At 39.1% G+C, this 27,980-nt stretch overlaps 2 protein-coding genes across 8 annotated transcripts in view; one reads left to right on the forward strand and one right to left on the reverse strand.

The window, feature by feature from the left end:
- LOC123578207 (zinc finger protein 569) overlaps positions 1-27,980 on the reverse strand; it is a 322,725-nt gene that overhangs the window by 87,111 nt on the left and 207,634 nt on the right. The gene's annotated exons all lie outside the window — the stretch shown is intronic.
- ZNF383 (zinc finger protein 383) lies at positions 2,899-27,221 on the forward strand. Of its 7 annotated transcripts, XM_045441143.1 has the most exons (7): positions 2,899-3,214; positions 4,035-4,102; positions 15,902-15,979; positions 17,395-17,455; positions 19,625-19,751; positions 20,059-20,154; positions 25,377-27,221. In XM_045441143.1, exons 4-7 carry the CDS (start codon positions 17,447-17,449, stop codon positions 26,570-26,572), a joined length of 1,428 nt encoding a protein of 475 aa, XP_045297099.1. In that variant the 5' UTR covers positions 2,899-3,214; positions 4,035-4,102; positions 15,902-15,979; positions 17,395-17,446; the 3' UTR covers positions 26,573-27,221. The 7 variants fall into 7 exon arrangements, with proteins under 7 accessions (XP_045297099.1, XP_045297101.1, XP_045297098.1 ...); XM_045441145.1 differs by lacking the exon at positions 15,902-15,979 and having other exon boundaries at positions 2,899-3,256; XM_045441142.1 differs by lacking the exon at positions 15,902-15,979.

Raw genomic sequence — 27,980 nt, forward strand, 5'->3', positions numbered from 1 at the left:
CTTAAAGTCAACGGTTGACATGGCTGCATTCTTTTCTGGATGCTCTAGAAGAGAATCAGTTTCCTTCCTTTTCCAGCTTTGAGAAACTCTGCATTCCTCAGCTCATGGCCTCCTTTCATCTTCAAATCCAGTAATGACTGAGTCTTCCCTCACACCACTCTGACACTGACACTTATGCCTTCCTCTTCCCCCATTTAAGGACCCTGTGATTACACTCGGCCCAACCATATAATTCAGGACAACTCCCTATTTTAAAGTCAGCTAAATATCAACTTTTCATCCCCACTGCCATGTAACAACGGGTTCCAGGAATTCAAATGTGGACATTTTGGGGAGCCTAATATCTTGCTTACCATAGACATTAAGGTAATTCAACAAACTGTCAGCAAATAGCTTAGCACAACTGGATTTCCATATGGAAAAGTATTTTTTATTATTACCTCATGCCATACACAATAATGAACTTCAAGTGGACCATAGATCTAAAGATAAAAAATAAAACTATAAAACCTTTTGAACAAACACAGGAGAATAACACTGGGATAGGCAACGTTTTCTTAGAAAGAACACAAAGAGCATAAAGCATTAAAGAAAAGAGGTGATAAATTAGATTCTATCAAAAGTAAAATTACTTTTTGAAAGACACTATTAAGAAATTGAGAAAGGCAAGCCTTAGGCAGGGAGAAATATTTACAATATGTATGTCTGACAAAAGACTTTTATCAAAGTATGTAAAAACTACTACAACTGCATAAGAAAAACACAACCAATTTTTAAATGGAAAAAAATTTAAGATGTCACAAAAGAAATAAAAGAACCGTTAATAAATGTATGAATATGCTGAAATCCATAGTCATCAGAAAATGCAAATCAAACCACAATTTGATGCCACAATTTGAAACCCTCTCAAATGGTTACAATTAAAAAGACTGACAATAGCAAATATAAAAGGGATGTGAGATGTGAAACAACTGGAACTTTTCATATACTTCTGGTGAGAATGTAAAACGGTACAACTTTGTAAAACAACCTGGCAGTTTCTTTTAAAATTAAACATACACTAATCATATATTCCACCAATTCCACTCCTACATATTTCCCAATATAAATGAAAACATATGTTTACAAAAAGATTTGTACACAAATACTTCATAACATTTATTTATATTAGCCAATATGGAAACAACTCAAAAGTGCATAAGCCCGTCAATGGTTACACAAATTCAGATATACGATGTCTACATTTGTTCAAACTCATCAAATTGTTCACTTACAATGAGTGCATGTTATTGCACCTAAATTGTAACTCAATAAAGTTGATTTAAAAAAAAAAATGCACATAGGGGAGCCTCGCTGGCTCAGTCAAAAGAGCATACAACTCTTGATCTCAGGGTCATGAGTTTGAGCCCCACATTGGATATAGAGATTACTAAAAACAAACTTTTTAAAAGTATGCACATAAATAAATATAATTAACAAACCATAAAATTAACTCTTAAGTTGTACAAGTTAGTCACTTTTAGCACATCCATAGAGTTTGTATGACTATCTTCATCATCTAATCCAAGAACATTTTATCACCCCAAAAAGAAACCCTACACCTATCAGCAATCACTCCCAATTCCTCTTAACCCTGCCAACCCTAAGTAACTTGAATTTACTCTTTGTATCTACAGATTTGCATATTCTAGGCATTTTTTATAAATGAAATGTGGTCTTCTGTGACTGGCTTCTTCACCTAGAATAATTTTTTCAAGGGCCATCTGTGTTGTGGCATGTTTTTTTATTGCCAAATAATACTCTGTTGTAAGGATATAACACACTTTCTTTATCCATTCATCTGTTTACAGGCATTTGGGTTGTTTCCACTTTTGGCTATTGTGAATAATGCTGCAATGAACAATTGTGTATAGGTTTTTGCATGAATGTACATTTCCAATTTTCTTGGATCTATGTATAGGACTGGAATTACTGGGTCATACAGTAACTCTATGTTTAATACTGGCCTCAAATAATGAGTTGGGGAGTGTTTAATGTAATAGCCTTTAAGAACTTATTTTGTGTAAGCTTTACACATGTTTGCTTAATCCATATGACACTCCTGAAAAAAAAAAATACTGTGTTCAAGATTTTTGATGATGTAGAATATGTTGTGCACACAGCACAAATCATTAGTTCAAGGTCATAGATGGTAATTTTCAGGACTAGGATTTGAATCTCAGGCTTGTCATGATCTGAAGCATACAATTTTCATAACAAGCCATTTTATTTCACACTTTACTTTCTTCCTCATAGTTCTTTTCTACCCTCATCTCTGTAATAGCTGCACCCTACTCTCCGGTCCTACAGAATTCTCATGAAAACTCTGTTCCACCAAGTCCTACTTACTTTACTTTATTTCCTTCATCCTCTTCCACTCATATCAGGCTCAGCCAAAACTTTAGTGTCTTTTTTTGATTTGGTTTGTTTTTAGTTATTTTTACATTTTAATAGCCATCCTCTTTTTTTTCTTTTTTCTACTAGGAATAAGTAGGTGGGAGAGGGACAGAGAGAGAGGGAAAGAGAGAATCCCAAGCTGGCTCCCTGCTATCAGCCTGGACTCCCACTTGGGCTCTACCTCACCAACAAGAGATCATGGCCTGAGCTGAAATCCAGAGTTGGAGGCTTAACCCACTGAGCCACGCAGGCACCCCTGACAGTTTTGTTTTTAAGGTTAACATATACAAGTCCCAAAAAAGTCTTGGGTGAGGCTCCTCTCTTCACTGTGGTGAAGTTCAGTCATGTAAGACACTCTACATGGGAGGCAGTCTCACCCTTTCCACCTCTAGACTACATTTCCCAGAAGTTCTTTCGGCTCTAATCAACTTCCGTGGGAACCCAGCAACCTTTTTCTATTTTTAGGAAATATGTGGCTCCCAGGGACTGGCAAGCTCCACGGAGGAAGTTTATCTCCAGGATATGTGGGCTGTGTCCTGTGGGAGCCTAACCTGGAGACTGAGCGTGGATCTGGACGGCCCGTTGATGCGATATGGAGAGGGGAGCAAGGATATTGGCTTCCACCAGGTTTTTGCGCCTGCAGGAAATCGAAACACCAGGCGCCATCTTGTCTGAGCCGACTCCTTCCGGACTACATTTCCCAGAGGCCTCGCAGGAGCAGGGCCGCTCCTTCACTCGCTTGCCCGACCGTCGGCCTCCCGGGAAGGGTAACTGCAAGGTGAGCGGCCTAAGTTTTGGGGGGCTCCACCAGGCTGCGCAGGTGCGTCCGTAGGTTGACCGGGGCAACCTGAAGGTGCGGTCTGGGCGGGTCCTTAGTCTCGGCAGGTGTGACTTGGTGGGACTGGGGGAAGGGGCAAGAGGAACAGGATTCCATGTGTACGACTGTGACCTTATGTGACTGTGCGGCGTTCTGTGTAGGGGTGTGATTGTCTCTGTGGTGGGTGTGTCATTGCGACTGACCATGCGCGGACCTCTGTTTGCAGGTGTAACTGGAGATGTCAGTTGTAAATGTGTGGTTCTGACTGTGCTGCTCTGTGTGTCGGTGTGGCTGTCCCCATGGTGGGTCTGTGATAGTGTGCGTTCGTTTTGTGTGACATTATGTGTAGGAGGTGGGGAGTGTACAGAACTTGTGATTATGCGACTATGACTGTTGCCTGAGGGGTGTATGTATATGTGTGGTTGTGGTTTATGAGCGTTAGCAAAACTAAGCCTACTGCGTATCTGTGACTATGTGAGGATGTGTAAGTATGAGCACGTAATTTTTTGTGGCACCGTGTGTGCAGTTGGAGGGTGCCTGTCATTGTTGCCAGGGTGGCAGTGTGCGTTGTCCCAGTGGTTGTGTGAGGTCAAGACAAGATTTTGGTCTTGGACAGCAGAGGCTTCTCCCCTTCTGACATGCTCAGACTGGAATGCTCCCAACAGCATAGACTCTGATCTCTCTCCATGAGTGGTAGGTGTGAGTCCAGAGCTACTACTGCTCTGGTCGTTTGGGCCACAAGGAAGGCCTGGCATCTCATGATTCCTTTCTACTTCCTCAGCTCTGCTCTTCTCAGATAGGTCCCCAGAGGAAGAAGGAGGAATGGCTGTTGACCAAGCCAAATAAAAGGTGCGATGAGGTTTACTTTTTGCTTTTCTTCTGGTTGGCCTTGTTTAACATAGACTCATCAAGTGACCTGGTTCCTACAAATTCTCATTAAAGAAAATGATGAGATGCTGTAGGGTGGGCACACAATCCCAGTATTCTCCATCATTTCCGTGTACATAGTGTTCACATATTAATTTAGAAAATAGCTCCATTTCTCCTATGTATTAAGCTTTTGCTTCTTTTAAACACACACACACACACACACACACACACACACACACACACCATGATTAAAGAATTTGGAAAATGGAAAGTTACAGAGAGCAAAAGTAAGCTCCTACTACACAGATATAACCGCTGTCAATATTTTTATCAATTTCCTCCTAATACATTTCCTTATGTACATACAGTATACATTATTCAAGATTGGAATCTCATAGCATTCATCATTTCATATCTTATGTTTTCAGGAAAAATTTATAGCTGTTATATAGTTAATTTTTCCTTTGTTAAAAATTCCTAAATATTAGATACACAAAAGTGCTTAAAATATAGACATTTTAAGAAGTAATTATAAAGGGCACCTCTAATATAACAGGAACCTGTGTCAGCCCTCCAGTAGCCTCTATTAGTCCTGCCCCAAGAATAAACTTCTTTTCACCTCTTTAAGTAACTCTGACTTTGGTGATAATGTATTTTCTTGTTGATGTTTAAAAACAAAAAAAAAGTTTACCTCATATCTACACATCCTTAAGCAATATAGTCTAGGTTTTCCTTTTTAACTTTATAGAAATTAATTCTGCTGGGTAGTGTTGTTTTGAGTCTTGTTTTTCCTCACAATATTGTATTTCTTAGATTTACCCTTATTGTTATACCACAGCTATATGTTTAGATATTTGTTGTTTCCTGTTTGGGGTTGATTTGAAAGGGCTGCTCTACACATATTTTTATAAGTACTCTGGTGCACATATGCATGCTTTCCTAGGGTATAAACATACAAATGGAATTGCTAAGCCAAAGGATATATGTATATCTTCAAATTTACTAGATAATACTGAGCTGGTTTTCAATATGGTTGTACCAGTTAAATTCCTACCAGCAGTTTATAAACATAGTCATCTGTTTTCTCTCTAATACCTTGGCATTTTAATTTTTTTCTCTGCAGATACGAAGGTATATCATATTGTTTTTAAGGTATAAAATACATTACAAAAGTAGAGAAATTAGAGAATATATGACTTGATGAATTTTTTTAAGTAAGCATATTCATTTAACCAGATCCCAAATCAGATTAGGAAATAGAACATTACCAGCATTCTAGAAGCCCGATTCTTGTCCCACCCATTCACTACTCACCTCTCCCAAATATAACCATTATTCTATCTTCTACAGCCATAGATTAATTTTCCCTGTTCTGGAATTTTATATAAATAGTACCACACAATTTGTGCTTGGCTTTTTTTGTTTAACATTTTATTTCACATGTAATATGAATGTAATATGTAATAATATTATGTAGTATGAATATGCAAGATTCATCCATGTTGCTTCATGTAGTTGTGGGTCATTCATTATTATTGCTGTTTAAAATTACATTGTATGAATAGAACACAATTTATCCATTCCATTATTGATTGGCATTTGAGTTATTTTCAAGATTTCAGATTGGGCCTATTATGAACAAGGCTACTCTGAATATTCTTGTACATGTCTTTTGGTACACATATGAATGTACTCTGTTGGGTATATCCATAAGAGTGTAATATTTGTGTTGTAGGTTATGCATATATTCCACTTTAAAATACACTGATAGGGGCGCCTGGGTGGCGCAGTCGGTTAAGCGTCCGACTTCAGTCAGGTCACGATCTCGCGGTCCGTGAGTTCGAGCCCCGCGTCGGGCTCTGGGCTGATGGCTCAGAGCCTGGAGCCTGTTTCCGATTCTGTGTCTCCCTCTCTCTCTGACCCTCCCCCGTTCATGCTGTGTCTCTCTCTGTCCCCAAAATAAATAAACGTTGAAAAAAAAAATTTAAAATACACTGATAGTTTTCCTAAAAGATTTTTATCAAATTTACACTCTCACTTCATTGTATGAGAACCGACTTTAGAACAGAAGCTTTGTTAGAAAGAAAAATAGTTTATAATAAAAAGGTCAGTCCACCAGTAAGATATTACACTCCTAAATGTACATACCATTGTAAAATGTTTCAAATATATTTGACAGAACTAAAAGATGTAGTTGGACAAATCACAATCATAGTAGGGGATATTTAGCACTTTTCTCACTTTTCACAGCACTTCTCACTGACAGAACAATCAATATAAAACCAGTAAAGTTGTATAATATTGGAACAGCATAATTGACAAATGACCTACTTGACGTATGTGGAACAATGTACCTTACAACTGCAGTATACATTATTTTCAGATGCATGAGATATTTATCTAAACCGATCATATGCTGGACCATAAAGGGAATCTCAATAAATTTTAAAGGACTGAAATAATACTGTATGTTTTCTTTTTAAAATTTTTTAAAAAGTTTATTTACTTTTTTTTTTTGAGACAGAGAGAGTGAGTGGGGGAAGGGCAGAGACAGAGAGGGAAACAGAAAATCTCAAGCAGGCTCTGTTCTGTCAGCCTATAGCCCAACACAGGGCTCAGTCCCACAAACCATGAAATCATGACCTGAGCTGAAACCAAGAGTCAGACGCTTAACCAACTGAGCCACCGAGGTGCCCCCATACTGTATGTTTTCTGATCACAGTGGAATTCGGCTAGATGTCAATAACAAAAAGATGCCTAGAAATATCCGCAGTATTTGGGATTTAAGCAATGTATTTATAAATAACAAGTGACCCAAAGAATAAATTGCAATGGAAATTAAAAAATATTGTTAACTGTACGACAATGAAAATATATCACAATGTGTGGTGTTGCTAAAGCTGAACCTGAGGAAAATATATAGATCTGCTAGTAAAGAACATTGAAAAATTAGTGATTTACCGACTTCAGCCAGGTCACGATCTCGCGCTCCGTGAGTTCGAGCCCCGCGTCGGGCTCTGGGCTGATGGCTCAGAGCCTGGAGCCTGTTTCCAATTCTGTGTCCCTCTCTCTCTCTGCCCCTCCCCCGTTCATGCTCTGTCTCTCTCTGTCCCAAAAATAAATAAACGTTGAAAAAAAAAAAAAAAATTAGTGATCTAACTCAAGATGTTAAGAAAAAGTATACTAAAACCCAAAGAAAGCAAAAAATGGGAAATAATAAGAATTAGAGCTCAAATAAAAATTTATGTATATTGAAATACAAAATGAATGTACAATAGAGAAAATTAATAAAGCCAAAAATTTTGTTTTTGGAATTAATAAAACTGATAAACCTCTAGAAAAAGGTAAAGAAAAAAAAAAAAAAAAGAAATAAGACACAGATTACCAAGTCAGATGGGAGAAAGGCTGAGTTCTCACTTAATTCTTGGTTCATACCTGGGACTTAGTTGCACAATATAAGATGATTAGAACCTGAGCCTGGTGATCATCGTGCTGAGTCCCTTTTTATACTTCATCAGACATGTAAATTTCTGTTTTTAATACAGATTTCTATTGGATGTGATGTGTGTTTAAAGTTTTGCATGGTCTGCAATGTCATCACAGCTCATTGTCCTGTCATGAAGATGTACTGGGCTAGGCTAGGTGTTCTTAAAAAGAACTAAATCTTGGGGCGCCTGGGTGGCGCAGTCGGTTAAGCGTCCGACTTCAGCCAGGTCACGATCTCGCGATCCGTGAGTTCGAGCCCCGCGTCGGGCTCTGGGCTGATGGCTCAGAGCCTGGAGCCTGTTTCCGATTCTGTGTCTCCCTCTCTCTCTGCCCCTCCCCCGTTCATGCTCTGTCTCTCTCTGTCCCAAAAATAAATAAACGTTGAAAAAAAAAAAAAAAAAAAAAAAAAAAAGAACTAAATCTTCCTAATTAATATCACTATTTAATTATTCGGGGTTTAATTTTGTTAATAAAATGTTTATTTCATAGGTGATAATAAGAATTGAGTTTGCAGTGAGCTCTCATTTGGGACATTCAGCTTATTATTTTATCATACCTTATTTCTACTTGGATTTGTGCATGCCCACTTGTGCCGACTAACTGTGAAGTACCCTCTATCCAGGGTTATTGTGTGAGGCCACAGGTGTGATGGGTCCTTCCTGGTTTCAGTACAGTTTTTCCTATTTCGTTTTTTGGAAGGTGGGAGGGGCAGAGGGAGAAAGAGAGAGAATCTTAAGCAGGCTCCATGCCCAGCGTGGAGTGCGATATGGGGCTCCATCTCACAACTATGAAATCATGACCTGAGCCAGAATTATGAGTCAGTCACTCAACTGACTGAATCACCTAGGCACCCCAGTTTTTCCTATTTCTAAGGCTGTTTTTTTTTGCAAAGTTCCTTGAGTCTATACTTTTCAGATTATATAGGTGGAAACAAGCACTTATACCAGAAATATAAATAATAAGATGAGAAAGAATACATATACCTATAATCACTCACTAATTATGGCTAGTTAAAAATTTTTTTATTCACTCTCTTTTGTGCACTTTATATTTTTCTCTCACATGTTATTATGGACTTAAAGCATTTTTCAATGTTTTAATCAACTGTTGGCTGTTGTAGACTCCATCATAATACAAGGAGGAGTGGCAGGAGAGGTATTCATAGTATATTGTATAAATTTTCACTAGGTGGCCAATGAGGGCCCCCTTTAGGAGTCTTTTTTATTTCACTTTTATTTATTAAGTAATCTCTACCTGCAGTGTAGGGTTTGAACCCCCAACCCTGAGATCAAGAGTTGCATGCTCTACAGATGGAGCCAGCCAGGCTCCCCTTAGGAGACTCTTAAAGGGAATCCTTTCAGCAGAGCACCTGATACTTTGAGAGTATCATCTTTTGGCAACAGCAGCAGCAGCAGCAGAATATGCCAATTTTTTTTCTGTTCTAAGACATGGAGTCAGCTACTATTCAGGAACCCTCTTTTCTTTTTTCTTCACTTCTCTCCTTTCCTACTTGGAATTGAATAAAAGACCAAATACAAAAGACTCTCTTATACCTGAGAGTTTATGTTGAGCAAAAGTGCTGCTATTGTTGGGCTACTTTAAGTGGCGCCAGAGCTCAAAAGTTTTTTTAAGGTTTAGTTAGTGTTCACATTGATTTTTTTTTTTTTTTTTTGGCTTTCTTGTGGTAAGTCATTTTTTCAACCTTCAAAACTTTCTCATACTTTGATAGATTATTGGGGGCAAGGGGTTAGCAGTTAATTGAGGAAGTAATTAAATTTGAGATATTTCCCCAAGAAATGTCTATTATGGAATAGAATTTTTATTAAAAAAATTTTTTTAAATGTTTATTTATTTTTGAAGGAGAGAGAGAGAGAGAGACAGTGTGATGGGGGAGGGGCAGAGAGAGAGGGAGACACAGAATCCGAAGCAGGCTCCAGGCTCTGAGCTGTCAGCACAGAGCCTGACACGGGACTCGAACTCACAAACTGCGAGATCATGACCTGAGCCGAAGTCGGACGCTTAACCAACTGAGCCACCCAGGTGCCCCAAAATTTGCTTTTTTAAAATGATCAAAGAAGACTTAAATTTTATATTCGGGTGGGCACCTTCTTCCTCAGGAAAGGAGATATGGGCACAACAGGTATGTGCCCCTGTTAAATATTAGCTTCATTACACAGTGATTGAAAACTCCAATGGTGACTCTGTGACTTCATAAGACTATTAACTTTCCTTATGACTCTATTTACCTAAAAATTAGCAGTCACAAGAGTAGGAGAGTTAGAATACAGATAGTATTTTTTCAAGATTAGCACTCAGTGTTTTGAGCAGGTTTACTCTGGATTAAAGTAATATGGGTTGTACAGGTGAAAAAATGAACTGAATGCCTGGAGTTTACTAAAGAGAATCGAGATTAGTGTCAGTCTCCCCAGTTTTATTGGGCCTATGCCCTTTCTGTCTTAATTACTTCCATCATCCCTTCTCCCAGCCAAAACCATGCAAAGATGTGCTGGTTCCCCTGTCCCATCAGCCATTCAGAATATTCATACCACCCTCAATTTCCTTGTCCTTAATAGGAAATAGAGTTATTGCCTCTTCCAACATGAATGGGAATGCCTTGGGGAAAGTAATGGACTGTCGTGGAAATTACATTAGGAAAGCATTCTAAAGAACTGGGTTCTTTTTTTTTTTTTTTCAATATATGAAATTTATTGTCAAATTGGTTTCCATACAACATCCAGTGCTCATCCCAAAAGGTGCCCTCCTCAATACCCATCACCCACCCTTCCCTCCCTCCCACCCCCCATCAACCCTCAGTTTGTTCTCAGTTTCAAGAACTGGGTTCTTAAAAGCTAACTTCACTCAGCATCTTTAGTCATAAGGAAAATGTAAATTAAAACCACAGTGAGATGCCACTTCATAGCTACAAGGATGCCTATGATGAAAAAGAGATAATAACAAGATGAAGATTTTGAGAAATTGCTGGTGGAATGCAACATGGTTCAACTTCTTTAGAAAACAGTTTGGCAGTTCTTCAAAAAGTTAAATAGTTGCCATATGATTTAGCAGTCCCATTTCTAGGTATATACTCAAGAGAACTGAAAACATTTATTCACACAAAAACTTGTCCATGAATGTTCATAGCAGCATTACTCACTATAGCCAAAAAGTGGAAATAATCCAAATGTCCATCAATTGATGAATTCATAAACAAAATGTGATATATCCATACAATGGAATATTATTCAGCAATAAAAAGGCATGAAGTTCTGATAACATTCTATAACATGGATATAAAAACATGCTAAATGAAAGAATCGAGTCACAAGAGGCCGCATATCATATGGTTCCATTTATATGAAATGTCTAGAAGAGGCAAGTCCATTGAGGCAGAAAGTAGATTGGTGTTTGCTCAGGGCTGATGAAGGAGGGGAAAATGGAGACTGTAAATGGGGTTTCTTTTAGGGGAAATGAAGATGTTCTAAAATTAGATTGTGGTGATATACTAAAAGACATAGAATTTAAATTTTTTAAATGATTGACTTAATACAGTATGTTGAAGATTATCTCAATAAAACTATTAAAACAAAAATCACAGCTAACCTAAAATTAGTGGAGGAGAGTCTGGATTGGCTATGACTTGATAAATTATTGAAGCTAATGGGTATATGGAGGGTTTTCATACTATTTAAACTCTATTTTTGTGTATGTTTGGAAACTTCTGTATTAAAAAGTTAAAAAAAAAAAAAAACCCTCCAGAAATCATTATTGTGCTATATGCTAACTTGGATTAAATTAAAAATTAAAGTTAAAAGAAAAAAAAAAAAAGCAAAACTAACTTAAGGCCAAATGGTGAAATACCAGAAATATTCACAATAAAATCAGGGAGAAAGCAATTTCAGCAGTTATTATTTAACCTTTTTTGTTTTTTTTTTTTCTAAATCCATTAGAAAACTAGTACTCCATAGGAAATAACTAAAACACAATTGCTTTATTTTTTTCCTATAACTTCTAGTATCACGCTTCTCTAGGCCAGTTCATTTTCTGCCTATGGATAAGTGTTTCATTTATGGTTGGATAATAAACAGTCCTCTGGTTTCTTTCAGTCCAAAAATGGGTCTCATTTTAGTAATTAGAATGTTCATTTCACTATACTAATCAATGCTGTGAACTTTTTAAAAAATTTAACCTCCTGGGGTGCCTGAGTAGCTTGGTTAAGCGTCTGACTCTTGATTTTGGCTCAGGTCAAGATCTCATGGTTCATGAGATTGAGCCCTACCTCTTGGGGCTCCTCATGAGGCTCTGCGTGGAGTCTGCTTAAGATTCTCTCTCTCTCCCTCTCTTTCTTCCCCTCCCCTGCTAGCACATGTGCTCTCGCTCTCTCTCAAAAAAAAAAAATAAAGATAAAACTTTAACCTCCTGGCTCCTTGAACTGGAAGCTTCCAGTGAAAAAGCTTGATGATTGTTTCTCTTTTTCCTCTGTCACACTAGACAACTCCTTGAAGTAGGAAGCAGCAAAAAGAGAGGAAAAGAAAAATCTTAATTGTGTGGATGCTTATTCTCTGTTGCTTTGGGCCATGTTCAGATCTGCCTACTCCTTTTTTTTTTTTTTTTTTTTTTTTAATGTTTTATTTATTTAAGAGAGAGAACACAAGCAGGGGAGGGGCAGAGAGAGAGGGGGACAGAGGATCCAAAGTGGGCTCTGCCCTGACAGGGTGATAGCAGTGAGCCTGATGCAGGGCTTGAAGATCTCTCAAACCACGAGATTTTGACTTGAGCCGAAGTCAGACGCTCAAACAACTGAGCCACCCAGGCACCCCACATCTGCCTACTTCTAAGGAGAGGGCAATGGCTCTACTCCAGGTAGCTGCTTACAGTTCCTACATTCAGGCTTTGGGCATCAGTCCTCCATGGAGCTCTTCTCTAGAGCTGGAAATCCTTTTGGTAGGTTTAGAATAAACCTAGACCTTTGCCCACTCCTACTGTGGGGCCCATATCTAGTCCCAAGAGGGTATCAGGCCCCACAGTCTTTGTGCTTCCTAAACTCTGGAACATAAGGAAAGCTTTCCCAAGAACTCCTGTCACATTCTACTTGGAACCCTGGTGGCATTTGGGTCCTACTTTTCTGTCCTTGTGAGGTAGGAGAAATAACGGAGCACAGCAGTGCTTTCCAGAAATAGATCTTTCTCTCAAAGACAGCCTTCTCTCATACATGCTCCAATCTCCAGAATACCTTTAGAATAGATGTTGAATTGAACCAAAGGCACACAATCAGTTTGCAGCCAGCTCCTTTTGCAGGACACATAAGATGGCCAGGGTTCTCACTGTGGAATGGAGAGTTTCATGGTCCCTGTTGTCTTGTTCTTCTTCTCCAGGGCTTCTCCTAAACTGGGAATGAGAGAGGCATAGTTTAACATCCTATTACAGACTGAAAACTAGTACAAACAATAAGAGAATTCAAAAAGGTACACAGTCAATATCCAGAAATGAATAGAACTTTGTATACTTAAAAATAGATGGAAGATACATTGGAAAAAGTATAACAATAAGTAAATAATAATGTATATGTGTAACATATTTATATATAACATAATAAATATAGGGGCGCCTGGGTGGCTCAGTCAGTTGAGCATCCAACTTTGGCTCAGGTCATGATCTCAGTTTGTGAGTTTGAGCCCCATGTCGGGCTCTATGCTGATGGCTTGGAGCCTGGAGCCTGCTTCAGATTCTATGTCTCCCTCTCTCTCTGCCCCTCTGCCGCTCGCTCTCTCTCTGTCTCAAAAATAAATAAACATTATAATATAAATATGTAATTTTAGATATTGTGTTCGTTAATTTATATACTTATAATTATATTACATGTGCATTAATTACTATACTTACAATGTATACATATAATTAATAGCAGCCACAAAAATAGTATAAAATACCCAGGAATATCTGAAAAAGAAGTGAGCATGATACATATGGAGAAAACTTCATTGTTCCTGAAGGACACAAACATTGACTTGAATAAATTGAAAAGTATTCCGTGTTCTAGGAAAGCAAGACTCAAAATCATAAAGGTGTCAAAACTCCTTAAAGTTAACGTATTCATTTTATGCAGTCCCAAGAAAAATACCAGTACCTTTTTTTAAAAATGATTTATGCTCATATGGGAAAGTAAGTCAGAATATCACGAAACTTTTGGAAGAGATGAGTAATGAGGGATTATTTTTAAATTTTTATTTATATATATATTTTTTAAATGTTTTAACATTTATTTTTGAGAGACAGAGAGAGAGCAGGAGCAGGGGAGGGGCAGAGAGAGGGAGACACAAAATCCCAAACAGGCTCCAGGCTCTGAGCCATCAGCACAGAGCCCGATGTGGGGCTTGAACTCACGAACCATAAGATCATGACCTGAGCCAAAGTCGGACGCTCAACCAACTGAGCCACCCAGGTGCCCCTATTTATATTTATTTTTTAATTTTTTTAGAGAACGTGTGCAGGTGGGGAAGAGGGGCAGAGAGAGAATCTTTTTTTTTTTTTTTAATAAGTTTATTTTTGAGAAAGAGAGAGCACAAGCAGGGAAGGGGCAGGAGAGAGGGAGACACAGTATTGGAAGTAGGCTTCAGGCTCTGAGCTGTCAGCACAGAGCCCAGCGCAGGACTCAAACCCATCAACCGTGAGATTATGACCTGAGCCAAAGTTGGATGCTTAACCGGTTGAGACACCCAGGGGTCACACAGAATCTGTCTTTTATGAATTTTTTTAACGTTCATTTATTTTTGAGACAGAGAGAGACACAGCATGAATGGGGGAGGGTCAGAGAGAGAGGGAGACACGGAATCTGAAACAGGCTCCAGGCTCTGAGCTGTCAGCACAGAGCCCGATGCGGGGCTTGAACTCACGGACTGTGAAATCATGATCTCAGCTGAAGTCAGATGCTTAACCAACTGAGCCACCCAGGCGCCCCTTTTATGGATTTTTTTTTAAAAAGTTTATATATTTTGAGAGAGAGAGCATGAGCTGGGGGCAGGCAGAGATAGAGGGAGAGAGAAAATCACAAACAGCCTCCATGCTATCAGTGCAGAGCTCCACATGGGGCTCAGTCTCACCAATTGTGAGGTCATGACCTGAGTTGAAATCAAGAGTAGGATGCTTAACTGACTGAGGCACCCATATGCCCCCATTTATTTTTAATCTAGACAGTCTGGCTTCAGGGTGTCCAAGGTTTTTTGTTTTTTGTTTTTTAAAGACTTTATTTTTTTTAGAGCAGTTTTAGGCTTCTAATAAAATCAAGAGGAAGGTACAGAGTTTTCCCACATATGCCCAAAGCCTCCTCGTTCATTATCAACATCCCCCACCAAGTACATTTAGTACAACTGACGAACCTACACTGACACCCCATGCTCATCCAAAGTTCATAGTTCAGATTATGGTTCATTCCTTTACATTCTGTGGGTTAGGACAAACGCATAATGACATGTATCCATCATTATAGTATCGTACAGAGTGTTTCAGTGCCCTCCAAGTCTTCTGTGCTCTACTTATTCATCCCTCCCCCAGTCCCTGGAAACCACTGTTCTTTTTGCTATCTCCATAGTTTTGCTTTTTCCAGATTGTTATATAGTTTGAGTCATACTGTAGCAGGATTCTTGCACAGAGTCGTGACACTGAGGCTTTTCTTTCCAGAAAGCAACTTTACTCCTGCAGGCACTGCTCAGTTGGGTTCATATCCAAAGAACTGAGCCCCAAATGCCACGTGCCGCAGTTGTTTAATATATTTTTACTTCTTTGTCTCCCATATATGGATGGTAACACACAAAGATGTAGTCTGATTAAGTGGTCTCATGTTACAAGGTCATTAGGGATGTTGTGAAGTACAGGAATAGCAAGATTGCCTTGAGGTTTTTGTTTTTTTTTTTCTTAGGAAGGGGACCTACCACAATACGGTCTGAGCCATTTTTCATATTGGCTTCTTTTACTTAGTAATATGCATCTAAGCTGCCTTTATATCTTTTCATGGCTCTATAGCTCACTTCCTTTTATAGCTGAATGATATTCTGTTGTCTGGATATGCCACAGTTTATTTAACCATTCACCTACTAAAGGTTCCAAGTTTTGGGAATTAGTAATCAAGCTGCTATAAATATCTGTGTGCAAGTCTTTGTGTGGACATAAGTTTTCAGCTCCTTTGGGTAAATATTATGAAGCGTGATTGCTGGATCATATGATAAGAGGATGTTTAGTTTTGTTAGAAACTGTCAAACTGTCTTACAAAGTGGCTGTACCATTTTACGTTCCCACCAGCAATGAATGAGAGAGTTCCTGTTGCTCCTCACCAGCATTTGGTGTTATCAGGGTTCTGGATTTTGGCCATTCTAATAGGTATGTAATGGAAGCAGCCTTTTATTGAGACATATTTTTAAATTACATGACATATTTTTTAAATTATAGTAAATAGAGAGTGTGATGCTGGCCAAAGAATAAGGATGGATCACTGAATCAAAATAGAACCACAAATAAATCCAAACATGTATCATCTATAATAATGGCATAGCATTTAAATCAATGCTGTAGTCACCTGCTGTAAGGCTCACTTTTCCCCCTCCTTGTTTCAACATATCTGAAGTCAGGATATATCATACAGTTTTTTTTTTCTTTCTTAGTGGCATAGAAAATAATAGCGAATTTTAAGTCAGATATATTATTCACATGTGACTTTGATACACTTGGGTAGCCAGCCTCTTTTGTGAGAGAAATTAAGTAGGATTCTTAACTGATATATCATAAATTTATAATCTTATACTATAGTCTTTTATTAAATAATATTATACCAAAATAAAATAATAGGTGATTAAAGACCTAAGTGTTGAAAAAGCGTTAAAAAAGAGGAGTTAAAAAATTTTTTTTTTATGTTTTCTTTTTGAGAGACAGAGAGAGCACAAGTGGGGGCAGAGAGAGAGAAGGAGACACAGAATCTGAAGCAGGCTCTAGGCTCTGAGCTGTCAGCACAGAGCCCAATGCGGGGCTTGAACTCACGAACCGTGAGATCATGACCTGGGCCCAAGTCGGATTCAGATGCTTAACTGGCTGAGCCACCCAGGTGCCTCTAAAAAAGAGAAGTTTATATAAATATGCATAAGTCAGAAAAATTTTCTTACCCAAAAGCTATGAAAGTTGACACTTTGACTGTTTTGCATGATAAAAACACATAAGCAAAATTAATTGTTTTTTTAAGAGCTATAGGGGAAGAATGAGGAGTGCCTTTGTGTATGGTGGGGGTGGGGGTTGTCTTGGGGAGGTGGAAGTTGACAGACTGTCTTGGGCTTGGGAAGTAAGAAGACTTGATTAGGTAAGTCTTAGTCCTTCTGATAGAAGCATACTGTGTTCTTGGCCAAACAGTATCATTTGGGTAAATGTGCCTGGGGACCTGGGTGAGGGCTGCAGAGGAGGGATCTGCTCAGGCAGGTCACAGCAGCTGTGTCTTGGGTTCAGAGCAACATCACTGAGGTGGGACAAAGTCTGGCCTGAATCATGTGGCTGAGGCAAGAACCTGGGTTAATCGGATGAAGGAGAGGAAATCTCAGTCTATATTCCTTTGAATCCACTAGCCAGGATCTATCATACTGTAGCTAAAGCCTGGGACTTCTGGGATTGAAGGAGTCGGATTTATCCCATACTCCCACTAACCACAGTTATAAGACCCAGAGTAGTCAACTGAAAGCTGGAAAGCCAGTGTGATGTCTACAGCATTCTTTGCTTCCCCAGCTCTGCTTTCTCAAAACACTATCCTTTCTCAGGAAAACAGCCCCAAGGAGAACTGATCCTCTCCTGCAATACTGAAAGAAAGCCATGGCCCAGGTAAGTTGATGTTTTTTCTTTCCTGACATTTAGTTTCAAATTAAAAAAAAAAGTTTTAATGGTCATGTATTTGTTTTCCTACTCCTGAAATTTCTAGCTATCGGGTTTGCCCTTCAGGATCCTTGGTCCCCTTTTCTCCTTTTCTCCTCGGTCTAACCAGATAATCCTTTACCATTCTTTTTTTTTTTTTTTTTTTTTAATAATATTTTTAACATTTATTTATTTTTTGAGAGACAAACAGAGACAGCATGTAAGTAGGGGAGGGCAGAGAGAGAGGGAGACACAGAATCTGAAGCAGGCTTCAAGCTCTGAACTGTCAGCACAGAGACTGATGCAGGGCTCAAACCCACAAACCATGAGATCATGACCTAGGCTGAAGTCGGACGCTTAACCAACTGAGCCACCCAGGTGTCCCAGTCCTTTACCATTATTTTTTTTAAATTTTTTAAAATGTTTATTTTTGAGAGAGAGAGAGAGACAGAGTGTGAACAGGGGAGGAGCAGAGAGAGAGGGAGACACAGAATCTGAAGCAGGCTCCAGGCTCTGAGCTGTCAGCACAGAGCCCAACACGTGGCTCCAACTCAAAAACCGCGAGATCATGACCCCAGTCAAAGTCAAATGCTTAACCGACTGAGCCACCCAGGTGCCCCACCAATCCTTTACCATTCTTAAGTGCCCCCTATTTTTAATTTTTTGAGGAACTTCCATACTGTTTTCCACAGTGACTACACCAGTTTGCATTCCTACCAACAGTGCAAGAGAGTTCCTTGTTCTCCATATCCTTGTCAACACTTGTGATTTTTTTGTTTTTGATTATAGCCATTCTGACAGGTGTGGGGAGGTGATATCTTTTTGTAGTATTGATTTGCATTTCCTTGATGATGAGTGATGTTGAGCATCTTTTCAATGTGTCTGTTGGTCATCTGTATGTCATCTTTGGAGAAATGTCTGTTCATATCTTCTGCCTACTTTTTAACTGGGATTATTTGTTTTTTGGGGTATTGAGTCAGAGCAGTTCTTTATATATTTTGGATACTAACCCTTTATTGGATATGTCATTTGCAAATATCTTTTCCCATTACATAGGTTGTCTTTTAGTTTTGCTGATTGTTTCCTTTGCCGTGCAGAAGATTTTTATCTTGATAAGGTCCCAATAGTTCATTTTTGCTTTTGTTTCCCTTGCCTCAGGAGACATATCTAAAAAGATGTTGTTTCAGCTGATGTTAGAGAAATTACTACTGTATTTTTTTCTAGGAATTTTATGGTTTCAGATCTCACATTCAAGTCTTTAATCCATTTTGAGTTTATTTTTGTGCATGGCGTAAGAAAGTGATCCAGTTTCATTCTTTTGCATGTTGCTGTCCAGTTTTCCCAGCTCCATTTGTTGAAGAGACTGTCTTTTTCCCATTGGATATTCTTGCCTCCTTTGTCATAGATTAATTGACTATACAATTATTGGTTTATTTCTTGGCTTTCTGTTCTGTTCCATTAATCTATGTGTCTATTTTTGTGCCAGTACTATACTGTTTTGATTACTACAGCTCTGCAATATAACTTGAAGTCTGGAATTGTGATGCCTGCATTTTTTTCCTTTTCAAGATTGTTTTGGCTAGCTATTCAGGGTCTTTGGTGGTTCCATACACATTTTAGGAGTGTTCTAGTTCTGTGAAAAATGCTGTTGGTATTTTGATAGGGTTTGCATTAAATCTGTGGATTGCTTTGGATATTATAGACATTTTAACAATATTTGTTCTTCCAGCCCATGAGCATGGAATGTCTTTTCCATTTGTTTTTGTTTTCTTCGATTTCTTTCATTAGTATTTTATAGTTTTAGAGTATGGGTCTTTCACCTCTTGTTTATTCCTAGATTTTTTTTTTTAAAGATTGTGTGTTTTTTTTTTTAAGTAATCTCTACACCTAATGTGGGGCTCAAACTTACAACCCCGACGTCAAGAGTCCCATGCTCTACTGACTGAGCCAGCCGGGCACCCCCAAATATTTTATTATAAAATAAACTGATTACTCTTGCATCTATTTTTAAGATCCTAAAAGATAATGATTGAGTGATACCAATGTAATTGCTCATTTTCTCTACCCCACAATACAAATGCAGTAGCCTCTCAATTGTTTCCCTTATTACACAAGTAATACATATGTTTATTGTTTCAGGGCTCAGTGGTGTTCAGTGATGTGTCTGTAGACTTCTCGCAGGAGGAGTGGGAGTGCCTGGACTCTGGTCAGAGGGACTTGTACAGAGATGTGATGTTGGAGAACTATAGCAATCTGCTGTCAATGGGTAAGGGCTCCTATACCAGTAATTTAGAGTTCTCCTCTGGAATGTTTCTTTTCCACAGTGAATTTCCCAGCTGCTTTTCAAGTTACCAGCTGAATTTCTGCTCCCTATCCCAAAAAATGGTTTGAGCTGCAATGAAAAGGAAGAGTTGGAAATGGGCAACTGCAATGACTGTGGCTGAAGCGTCATCCTTTTTCTCTGGCTGTTCCTGTAGTGGCATCTCTTCTTTGGTCATCAAGGGACTGGATCTGATTTCTGGATCTGGTTTACCCACCGCATAACCATGTTCCATATCTTTTCTTGTGAGCAGGATTTTACATTCCTAAGCCTCAAGTCATCTCCTTATTGGAACAAGGGAAAGAGCCCTGGATGGTTGGCAGAGAGCTGACAAAAGGCCTATGTTCAGGTGAGTGAGAAATGATTGGGCAGGAGCAAGGCACTACAGCTGATCCGTAAAGGAATAGCACCTTTGGGTGTTATCTAGACTTGTGGAGAAAAAGTAAGTCCTTTTAGCATGAGTTTACAAATGATCTCTTTCATTCCTTCTCTCACTTACTACTCTTTCTACTACTTTTTGCCGACACCCCTTGTAACTTCAGGTAGAAGGCGCCCTTTACTTCTCCTCCAGTAAAACTGTTACCTGTATTTTAGAATCAGTTTCTTGCTAGCTTTTCTTCCTCTTGGACTCCTCTAAATGTTTTCTGTTACCACCCCCCCAAAAAACGTGTGTGTATGTGCACTGCCCCTCCTCCAAGTACTCGTCTTCATTAATATTTGTTAGTGACTTGTTTTATCAGTTTGTTGTGCGTTTTTCCTTTACCCAATGTTTTTCATTTATTAATTTGTGCAAGGGAGTCTGCCAGGTGCTGCAGTTTGCTAATCATGTATGTTACTAAGAAGTGGAGTCAAAAAAGTGGGGCTAAAATATATCCATAAAAAATCAGAATATCCATAAAAAAGTAGAATCTAGTAAAGAGAATCAGGAAGCTTAGCAGAAAGTCAGGGGCTAAATATGCAGAAGTAGAAAACCCATACTGAGGGGCACCTGCGTGGCTCAGTCGGTTAAGCATCCAACTTCAGCTCAGGTCATGATCTCATGGTTGGTGGGTTCGAGCCCCACGTCAGGCTCTGTGCTGACAGCTTGGAGCCTGCAGCTTGCTTCAGATTCTATGTCTCCCTCTATATCTATCCCTCCCCAACTCCTGTTCTCTCTCTCTCAAAAATAAATAAACATTAGAAAAAATTAAAGAAAAAAAAAGAAAATCCATACTGAAATAGTAGTTGAGAGTCTCATATGTGATTGTAGTCACCATCTATGATGGACAGTGTTGGGAAAAACAGAAAGGTCTGTGCCTATAACGGAAAGGGAGAGGTGGCAGAGGAAAAGAGATTTAGGATAAAGTGTTACCTTATCTTAAAGGCTCCAGGAGAGCATTACTGTCTAGTAAGCATTGGTCCTTGTGCTGGGATTACAGCACTGAACAAAAAATTCAGAGTTTTGCTCTTCTGAAGCCTATGTCCTGTAAGGTGAGAGAGAAAAAAAATAGATATATTCATAATGTCAGATGGTGGTAAGTGATATGAAGGGAGGGTAGAGAAGCCCTCTTTGATGAGGTAATATTTTAACCAGGGCCTGAAGAAAGTGAGGGAACAAGGAGTGTAAATATCTGGTAGAAGAGATTTAGGCAGAAGGAAAAGGAAGGACAAAGTCCCTGGGAGCTTTTTTGGCTCCTCCCATTATGGTTGGAGCAGAATAAATAAGCAAAGAGGGACTTGTGTGAAGGAGATCAGCAAAGTAGCAGGATGTACATGTGTTTGTGTTTGTGTATTAGGTGCAGGTGGGAAGTAGGTATACCTGCAGATGATTTGGGGTGTGGTGGGCCTTGGTACGGGCTTTGAATTCTATTCTGAATGAGATGATTTGAGCAGAGGAGTGACATCATGTTTTTAAAGGATCACTCTAACTCAGAGGTGGCTGATTTTGGATTCTTTTGGATAAAATTTAGGGAGTCCATGAACTTGGATGAAAAGAAAAAATGCATCTTTATATTTAGTATCCTCTAATTGAAATTTAGCATATCTTCGGGGTGCCTGGGTGGCGCAGTCGGTTAAGCGTCCGACTTCAGCCAGGTCACGATCTCGCGGTCCGTGAGTTCGAGCCCCGCGTCGGGCTCTGGGCTGATGGCTCAGAGCCTGGAGCCTGTTTCCGATTCTGTGTCTCCCTGTCTCTCTGCCCCTCCCCCGTTCATGCTCTGTCTCTCTCTGTCCCAAAAAAATAAATAAAAAACGTTGAAAAAAAAAATAAAAAAAAAAAAAGAAAAGAAATTTAGCATATCTTCCTATTATGGTGTATGAAACAAACCATAGCAGTATTAGGAGTTCCTATGATTTTGACATGAATGGAAATCACAGATATATTCATATCATTTTACTGTTGTGGGTTTTTAAAAAATGTTTTTATTTATTTTTGAGACAGAGATAAAGCACAAGCTGGGGAGGGGCAGAGAGAGAGGGAGACAGGAACCAAAGCATGCTCTGCACTGACAGCAGAGAGCCCGATGCGGGGCTTGAACCCATGAGCTGTGAGATCATGACCTGAGCTGAAGTCGGACACTTAGCTGACTAAGCCACCCAGGCGCCCCTGATTTTACTGTTGATGTAGACATAGTGAAAAAATCATTTGTGCCCATCAATATTTCAGAATTACTGTAGTACTAGGCTCAGTGCTAGGTCTTACTATTTAAGATATAAAGAAAACTCCAGGCAGAGGGAAGAACCCCTGTGTGGCCCTGGTAGGAGGGGAAAGCTTGGTGTGTTTGAAGAACTGAAAGAAAGCCAGTGTTACTGGGCCCATGAGCAAGCGAGAGAGGAGTGTGAGTCAATACTGGAGATCATTTAGCCTTTGCCAGTGAGTATGGGGAATTTGGTTTTGAGCAGTGGAAGGCCAGGCCACATTAATTTTGGTTGCTGAATAGATTAAAGAGTCTGAGAACTTGGTGAGGTGATGGGCTGGGAGGCTACTGCAGTGGTCTAAGTAGGAGGTGATTCTGGTTTGGAAGAGGCCATTCATTGGCAGTGGACATAGAAGAGGACAGTTTTAAAAATTACTTAGGAGTTTAACTAGGTGAAAGTTGCTGAAAGATCATATGGGGATAGAAGAAAAAAGATTATGCTGGAATGGATTCCTTGTTTCTGGCTTGAGATGGTCCGTTAGGCTCCATTTTATTTGCCTAAAATCCCCATTTTGGGTAAAAAATTCTTTCATAATAATAGCTATCAAATACTGAGCACTTTACTCAAAGACATTTACATGCATTATTCCTTACCCTCCCAGTAATCATTAGGTAAGGATTATCTCCCATTTGTAGAAGAGGAGATGGGGACTTAGAAAGATGAAATAATTGCCCAGGAACATACAGTGAGTGGCTGTCAGAGTTGGAATTCCACTCCAGTCAGTTTGCTTCTGGTTCCTGTCATCTTTCCATGACAGTATTTTTTTTTTTTAATTTTTAACCTTTATTTATTGTTGAGAAAGAGAGAGAGACAGAGTGTGAGTGGGGGAGGAACAGAGAGGGAGACACAGAATCCGAAGTAGGCTTTAGGCTCCAAGCTGTCAGCACAGAGCCCGATGCAGGGCTCAAACCCACGAACCGTGAGATCACGACCTGAGCTAAAGTCGGACGCTTAACCTACTGAGCCACCCAGGTGCCCCACCATGACAGTATTTTGCACTGTCTTCTTTTCTTTCTGTCTGCCTCAAACTTTAGCTGCCTCCTCTGTCAGTCACTGCAGTGGTACACGAGCAAGTCTCTCTCTTCTCACGAGATCAGCACCACAAAACTCCAAGGCAAGCAGTATTTTTACTGAATCACTAGAACATAACATATTCTGAGTCTTCCCTATAGGCTACTCACATCAGTTTAGTTCCAAACCTTAGACTTACTTTAGGCTCTTCTCCCTTGTGGCTAGCCCTCTCTCTTTCAAATTGCGGCCAATATATCCTTACTTTGGAACCTATTCTGTTTCCACCCCAACTGGGAGTGCTACAGTTCTGATACTAAGTACCCAGAGTTAGCATAGACCCCACAACACAGTAGGGTTGTACTCAAGACTGCCCTTCCTCCCTTTCTTTTTTTTAAGTTTTTTTTTTTAAATGTTTATTTATTTATCTTAGAGAAAGAGCTAGAGCAGGGGAGGGAGAGAGAAAGAATCCCAAGTAGGCTCCATGCTGTCAGTGCAGAGTGTGATGCAGGGCTCGAACTCATTCACTGTGAGATCATGACCTGAGCCAAAACCAAGAGTTGGACGCTTAACCAGCTGAGTCACCCAGGTGCCCCATATCTTTGTTAATTTATTAAAAAAAAAATTTTATTATAGAGAGTGAGAGTGTGAGCAGGGGAGGGAGAGAGAGAAAGAATCCCAAGTAGACTTCACACTGAGAGTGGAGCCTGACACAGGGTTCCATCCCATGACCCTGGGATCATGACCTGAGCTGAAGTCAAGAGTTGGATGCTCAACCGGCTGAGCCACCCAGGCACCCAAAGACTGCCCTCACTTTAGATGCCAGCTGCAAGTCTTGGGGTTCTTAGAGGCCTACACTTGTGAGCAACTGGCTATAAATTTGGGGATTTCCACGAGTATAATAGTTTCCTGCAAGTATAATAATTTGCTATAATGATTCACAGAACTCAGGAAAGCTCTATACTTATAACTGCAGTTTTACTCTGAAGGATACATACTAGGGCAAGGTCTAGTGGGCTTCCAGATGCAGAGGTTCTATGCCCTCTCCCTGTGCAATCAAAGTGTGTCACCTTCCCAGCACATCGAGTGTGTTCACCAACCAGAAAACTCCACTGAGCTTTGGTGTCCAGAGTGTTTTTTAGAGTTTAATTACTTCGGCATGATCGATTGAGTCACTGGCCACTCAGTCTCTGGCTCCTCTCTTATCCCCAGAGGTCAAGTAGCTGAAAGTCCCTACCCTCTAACAACATGCTCGATCCTTCTGGTGACCAGTCCCCATTCTGTAGCTATCTAGGGATCTGCCATGAATCACTTCATTAGCATAGCAAAAAAATCACTCCTATCACTCAGGAAATTCCAAGGGTTTTTGAAGCTCTGGGACAAAGACCAAATTTATTCTTTATGATACCACAGAGCCCAAGAATCTTCCCCCTATATGTATTTGTTCTTCTTAGGAAATCTTTAATGGAGGTCAGAAAATTATTCACTTTTTGTAATACAGATAGTATGATGGTACACTGTGGTTTCTTATACACACATACATCCATGCTTATATAGATGTATATATAATTTGTAATCTCTTAATATGCCCAAGTATTGTATATTTATCATCCTTTCCTTATGATTCTGATCCATATCAATATTTGAGAATCATTGTGGTTTCCTGTTTCTGTAGTCTCTTCCCTCCACATTCTGCATTATATCTCATTAATTTCAATGCATTCTTTTGGTCCATTTTCAGATTAAACAGATATATTTGATAACTGTATGTCATTTACTACCAGATCTTATTTTCACTTTAACTTTTCCATTTCTATTATAAAAGTTTAACTTTTCACAAATGGGGGGCAGGGGGAGGAGAATATTTATCATTTCATTTTCTTTCAGATCTGGAATCAATGTGTGAAAACAAGTTATTATCTCTGAAGAAGGAAGTTTATGAAATAGAATCATGCCAGAGGGAGATAATGGGACTTACAAAGCATGGCCTTGAGTACTCCGGTTTTAGAGACATTTTGGAATATAGAAGCCACTTTGAAAAACAACTGGGATATCAAAGTGGGCATTTAAGCCAAGAAATATTCACTCATGAATACATGCCCACATTTATTCAACAGACATTCTTTACTCTACATCAAATAATTAATAATGAAGAAAAGCCCTATGAATGTAAAAAATGTGGAAAGGTTTTTAGTCAGAATTCACAATTTATTCAACATCAGAGAATTCATATTGGTGAAAAATCTTATGAATGTAAGGAGTGTGGGAAATTCTTTAGTTGTGGCTCACATGTTACTCGACACCTGAAAATTCATACTGGTGAAAAACCCTTTGAATGTAAGGAATGTGGAAAGGCCTTCAGTTGTAGCTCATACCTTTCTCAACATCAGAGAATTCATACTGGTAAGAAACCCTATGAGTGCAAGGAATGTGGGAAGGCCTTTAGCTATTGCTCAAATCTTATTGACCATCAGAGAATTCACACTGGTGAAAAACCCTATGAATGTAAAGTATGTGGGAAAGCCTTTACTAAGAGCTCACAACTTTTCCAACATGTGAGAATTCATACAGGTGAGAAACCCTATGAATGTAAGGAATGTGGCAAAGCTTTTACTCAGAGCTCAAAGCTTGTTCAGCATCAGAGAATTCACACTGGTGAAAAACCCTATGAATGCAAGGAATGTGGCAAAGCCTTTAGTAGTGGCTCAGCACTTACTAATCATCAGAGAATTCACACTGGGGAGAAACCCTATGATTGTAAGGAATGTGGGAAAGCTTTTACTCAGAGCTCACAACTTCGTCAACATCAGAGAATCCATGCTGGTGAGAAACCCTTTGAATGTCTTGAATGTGGGAAGGCCTTTACTCAGAACTCACAACTTTTTCAACATCAGAGAATTCATACAGATGAAAAACCATATGAATGTAATGAATGTGGAAAGGCCTTTAATAAATGCTCAAACCTTACACGACATCTGAGAATTCATAGTGGTGAAAAGCCCTATAACTGTAAGGAATGTGGGAAGGCATTTAGTAGTGGCTCAGATCTCATTCGTCATCAGGGAATTCACACTGATGAATAATAAAAGTTAAAGCTCTTGTCACTTTCCTCATATTTTAAACGAAAAGAAATTCATATTTGATAGTTACCCTTTCACTATTTTTTATTTTTAAATTTTATTTTATATTTCTTTTTAATCCAGATATATTTCACTCTAAATTATGAATTAAGATTCTAAATTGACATTTGCGTATTCTCTGTCCCCCAATCTGTACTAAGGGCAGTTTTTCAATAATTCTTTCCTTCCCCATTATTTTGTTCTGCCTTCTTGGTGACACATTATATTCTTGTTTATATTTGCTTGTAGTTTTTCTTCTCCGATCTATATATTTGTGCTTATACCAATATCACAGTGTTTAAAATTGTGTGACCTTGTTATTTTTTAATTGTGGAATTATATCCTTGGTTTTGAAGTCAGTATTAATCATTTGTTCATGTTATAAATTTATACTTTCTTACATAAAACAGAAAGTCAGAAAAACAGAAACTAAAAAGCCAAGATTAATTGTAATCATACCAGCTATAGATGACTACTCTTAAGTTGGTAGAGCAAATCCTACCAGATTTTGTTTTTAAAGAAGTCGTGGTATACATGTTATCCCTTCACCTGTTTTGATCATGCCAAAAAAATATGGTTGCCATTTCAGTAAATATAGGTTTTTAAAATGATATATATATACTTAATGACTTTTTTTTTTTTTTTAATTTTTTTTTCAACGTTTATTCATTTTTGGGACAGAGAGAGACAGAGCATGAACGGGGGAGGGGCAGAGAGAGAGGGAGACACAGAATCGGAAACAGGCTCCAGGCTCTGAGCCATCAGCCCAGAGCCTGATGCGGGGCTCGAACTCACGGACCGCGAGATCATGACCTGGCTGAAGTCGGACGCCTAACCGACTGCGCCACCCAGGCGCCCCACTTAATGACTTTTTAAAATGACTTTATTACTCATGTTTTGTTTGCATCTGAACATTTGCAGTTATGAAATCTGCCCTGATTCGTATGGCCAAAAATTTAACTTTGGATATTTCTTTCTTTTAAAATATGTTTTATTTTTATTTTTTAAATGTTTATTTATTTTTGAGAAAGAGAGAGTTGGGGAGGGACAGAGAGAGGAGACACAGGATCTGAAGCAGTCTCCAGGCTCTGAGCTGTCAGCATAGAGCCTGATGTGGGGCTCAAACTCACGAACTGTGAGATTATCAACTGGGCTGAAGTTGGCCGTTTAACTGACTGAGCCACCCAGGTGCCCCAAAACATCTGTTTTAATTGTTGAAATTATCCACATTTTCTCTCCATAAACTGTTTTGTTCCTTTTCATCAACTCTAACCCCAATCTCATACTAGAAAGGTAATTAAACCACTGTTATCAAAGTGTTTATCCTCCTAGTTTTGTTTTGTTTTGGTTTTACTTTTTACTTACATATGTT

The sequence above is a fragment of the Leopardus geoffroyi genome, chromosome E2, assembly GCF_018350155.1.
Source record: "Leopardus geoffroyi isolate Oge1 chromosome E2, O.geoffroyi_Oge1_pat1.0, whole genome shotgun sequence".
NCBI classification, from domain to species: Eukaryota; Metazoa; Chordata; class Mammalia; order Carnivora; family Felidae; genus Leopardus; species Leopardus geoffroyi.